Genomic DNA, 4,454 nt, shown 5'->3' on the forward strand with positions numbered 1-4,454 from the left:
AATTGAGCGCAGTGAATATTGCAAAACTCCAAAATATGCTTAAATCCATCCATCCCTAAATTGAAAATTCTCTCCCATTGCTTCACGGGGACAGTGAGCATCGTCTCCTAATGACTGTGAGCAGGATGCATGTTTTCACATGACATGGAACAGAGAAGTCTGAGCTCCTACTCAGCATTGTAAGCTCAATAATTTAGAATATCATGTGGAAAAGCAGTGTTGATCAAAAGCAATTACTGCAACATACTAAATAAATGATAGAAGAATTATTACATGATGATAAAGAACAGTCTGCAACATGTCATAATATATTACTATACAACATTATCTTAGCAGCACTATGGTTAAAGGCCGGCCTGATTCATTGAGCGCACTACTGTTTAACTTAATATAACCTAAATGATGTACATAGAAACAAACGCATTAAGAAAATGACACGGCACTGAACACCCGAAAAACTGACCGAACATTTATAACCACATTTATATTTCATACAGTTCCGTGATAACAAGTGAAACTGCTCACGCGACAGTTATCTACAGTTATCTACAGTCATAGCACGCCAAAGAAAAGAACATATAGAAGAGAAACAAATGATGCCTTTTTAAGAGATTGAAAGTATAGTATTAGTATTAGAATTGTTTTAGAATTAGTTTGTTTTTGTAACACACACAAAACAAAAAAAGGAATCTTGCTGTAAACATCTCCTTAAGGAAATTCACACCAACCAGGGTATCATTTAAACATTTACCTCACCCCCACTGTCTGATTCACAACACAGAGCAAACACTTGTGTGAATCTTTGAGAGGGTTTGAGTACAGTCTGGGAAACCCAACAATGTGCCAAAATCAGAGAATCAGTCATGTGGGACCAGCTTTTGGTTTTTATACTTCTCTTAGTGCTTTGCCGGCTTTAATAAGTTCCACTTTGACTCGAGAGATTCATAAAGTCTGAGACAGAGGGCTCTGTGTGCAGAGGTCCCGTCATCGTCCTCTCAGATGCTGGTCTGCAGGTCGCCATTCAGCAGAGTACTTTGTGTCTCCGTGGGGTCATTCATCATGCGAGATTTATCCTGTCGGCTGTCGCTGCGCTCCACCTCATCCAGCCCTCCCACCTTCTTGAGGCAGAGGACATTCTGGAAGCTCTTCTTGAAGTTCTCCGACAGAAAAGCGTAGAGGATGGGGTTCGCGCAGCTGTTGGCGTATCCCAACACCACCACAAAAGCGAAAGTGCTCCTCAGGATGGGCGTGGTGCTGATGCTGCCTGTGACTGAGGTGACGTTGAAGATGTAGAACGGCAGCCAGCAGAAGACAAACACCGCCACCACGATGGACACCATCCGAGTCACCTTCCGCTCCGAGCGCTTCCTCTTGGAGGAGCCCACGCGGATTCCTGAGGACTTCACCTTAAAGATGATGAACAAGTAGCAAAGGCAGATGACCATGAGGGGCAGGAAGAAGCCCAGGATGAAGGTGTAGAACATGAACGCGGTGTAGTACGCTTCCTGAGGCTCAGGCCACACAATGGTGCAGAAGCAGCTGTCATGCTTTGTGATGACGCCACTGTAGATAACGATGGGCAGGTTAACCATCAGCGACACCCCCCACACGGCTAAGTTGATGGTTTTGGCCATGCGAGGTTTGCGCCACTTTGTGGACCTGATTGGATGCACCACGGCCAGGTAGCGGTCGATGCTCATGACCATCAGGCAGAAGATGGAGGTGAACTGGTTCAGAGAGTCGACGGTCATCACCACCCTGCAGAGCACGGGCCCAAAAGGCCAGTGCACCAGCGCTAACTGGATGGCGATGAACGGCAGGCCCAGCATGAAGAGCACGTCAGCCACAGCCAGGTTGAGGATGTAGATGTTGGTGACCGTCTTCATCTTGGCGTAGCGCAGGATGACGTAGATGACGAGCGCATTGCCGCAGAGCCCCATGGTGCACACCATGAAGTACATGCAGGTGATGACCACCGTGCTGATTCTGTTGAAGCTGTGGTCGGTGTAGTTTCCGTGGAGGTCAGACTCGTTCCCCTGCATGAAGCTGTCATACATGAGATGGTCCGACAGGTTTGGAGGGGACGACGCAAAGATCCAGGAGTCCATGATGCCTCGGTCTCTCTCAGTTTATGGCATTCCACCTGCATAAAGCAAGACCTACTGTACGTCAGTAACAATGTGAAATACTTTTAAACCACCATCTCTGTAAGGAGTGAGTTTTATAATCCAAAACGTCTCTGTAATGTCACAAAACCACATAATCAAGCTTTTATTTTCAGTGCTTTAAGGTATTACATATATCCTTGTAGTCAGGTTCTATAGATTTCACATTCTGATCTTTAAAGAAGGCCATAACGGGATCCAAAGCAGCAGTCTCCACCGGAGGCTATGTGTTTATTTGGGCAGGCACTGCTATCAAGGGAAATCACTACACTCCCTACAGTCATAAGCTTCCTCTGGGGAAATGAAGGGTTTCACCGAATTTTTTGCTGACACTTTTTTCCCTCCAATTTATTAGGGGGTGGACGTGGATGCAAATTAATCCCGGCCTAAGTAATTGAAAGATTGGAGTCGCTGCATTGACTCGCTGCGCACAGATTGAAGTGCTTGTCAATTCCAATGCAATCGGAGGCGACGACCGCCTGACAACTTTGTTTGCTGCCAGTAACATAACAGGTTTTTACAATTCCACTTTATCATTTTCACAGCAGCAGCAGCAGCAGCAGCAGCAACACTGCCTGAAGTCTTGGGTTTGGTGAATAAATGTTAGTAAAGATCTGAGCTCAGTAACGGTGTTGTCTAACTGTGCACTGGCTGAGTCAGGTGGACGGACAGAATATTGCATAATGGAACAGTTGGACACACACTAGGAGAAACAGGTTGTCAGCATTAGGCAAACAAGTTAATCATTATTCCCACAGAAACGCAGCAGGGAAACAAAAGGCATCCACACTACACTGATTATTACTGGTATTTCCTTTAATGTTATTAAATATTCTGTGCTTGGTGTCATAAAAAAAAAGTGCTAGAAAAGTGAAAAGAAAATTGCTACTTTAATTTATTCCTTGTGAATTTCCCCCTCTCTGCTGAGAGCTCAGGGTAATTAATTCTGTCCAAAGTGTTGCCTTTAGCTGCTGAAACATAGACGATGATATTCCGGTGAATAAATCTCCACACTCTCATGCAAATCCTGCCTGTGCAAAACAAAAGTGGAGTCATGCATTTGATTGCATATGATGGCAAACTCTGCACAAACCCTAACACGGATTTGATTTTGCATCATTGACCCCTAAAGCAACACATATGCTACTGGAAAACAACAGAATACTGAGTCAAGTGCAACAATGATCATTGTTATATTTCATCTGATGAATAATCACATTAACTTTTCCTTTGTTCGTTCACCTGGTGACCACACATGCACACGCGTCCTGTCTTACCTCTAACTGTTGATCACTGTTCACCAAACAACCCACTTCTGCGTGGACTCAAGTGTTTCGGTGCCCGTGACCGAGTCGTCTTTTCCATCTTAAAAATAGTCCTCAAGTTTTCCCCGCACTGGCATCGGAGTGCAAAAGCTCTCTGCAAAAAGTCATTCTTCCACCTAATAAACGAAGAAGGTCTGCGGTTCTTGGTGTGTGTGTGTGTGTGTGTGTGTGTCTGATCTAACAGAGCTTCCACGATGCGCTTGTGGTGGTGGCGTGGCGCGCGCTGTGGCTGTGTGACCACTGTGACGGTCTCCATCGAGAGAAGAAGGCGGTGATGTGAAAGCGCGCGCATGAACTGCGCTGGGGAGGTGCGGCACTCTCACCTATGAACCACAGAGAGGACGCACACACACACACACGATTCACATGTGGCTCCTTAATTACTGATGACGCACACACTGATCCACGTAATGTTCGTCTTAACGCCACCGGGGGAATTTGAATAATGTGACAGTTCAGTCAACATCGAGTCTTCAAAATGAGGTAAATTGAAAGTGACGTCGCAAATTGGCCAACAAATTTCATGGAGAGAAGACCAGGTGAATAAATATGTCTAACTCACCAAATCAACGTCACGTTTACGCACGAAGCGCTTGTCCACATTTATGACGGTAACGCCAGCTTTTTTTTTTGACCCGACAAAAATATTGTCGTCTTCATGTCACGTGACGTCCACGTGTCTTTACATGTAAGGTTATTTTGGGGCCCCTAAGTGGGTTTTGCAGCCTCCAGCCGTCAGAGGCAGCACCGAGCGCAAACGCACCAAACGCACGCACCGGATTCTCCACGCGTAAGCGTCACAACACCTTGTTTCTTAGGTGGTGTTTTTTTTGTTTTTTGTTTTTTTTTGGAAAAATCACTCGAGAAACGGTTGTTTTGTTGAGAATTTGCGTTCACACTAACCCCCTCGCTCGCACGTGGCTACTGCAACTATCTCCACATCCATGGATGGTTTCTACTAAGA

General features: G+C 45.5%; 1 protein-coding gene across 2 annotated transcripts in view; it reads right to left on the reverse strand.

The window, feature by feature from the left end:
- Nucleotides 1–3,771, reverse strand: part of LOC122784844 (somatostatin receptor type 2-like) — a 4,950-nt gene extending 1,179 nt beyond the window's left edge. The window contains exons 1-2 of one of the 2 annotated variants that reach the window (XM_044050218.1): nucleotides 3,443–3,771; nucleotides 1–2,143 (exon numbers count right to left, since the gene is read on the reverse strand). The exon at nucleotides 1–2,143 is cut by the window's left edge and continues 1,179 nt beyond it. In XM_044050218.1, the coding sequence (XP_043906153.1) occupies nucleotides 996–2,108 (1,113 nt within the window). In that variant the 5' untranslated portion in view covers nucleotides 2,109–2,143; nucleotides 3,443–3,771 and the 3' untranslated portion in view covers nucleotides 1–995. Of the gene's footprint in view, nucleotides 2,160–3,442 lie in introns of both variants that reach the window. The other variant, XM_044050217.1, reaches the window with a different exon arrangement.
- Nucleotides 3,772–4,454: the final 683 nt, after the last annotated feature.

Source organism: Solea senegalensis, linkage group LG19 (genome assembly GCF_019176455.1).
Source record: "Solea senegalensis isolate Sse05_10M linkage group LG19, IFAPA_SoseM_1, whole genome shotgun sequence".
Lineage (NCBI taxonomy): Eukaryota > Metazoa > Chordata > Actinopteri > Pleuronectiformes > Soleidae > Solea > Solea senegalensis.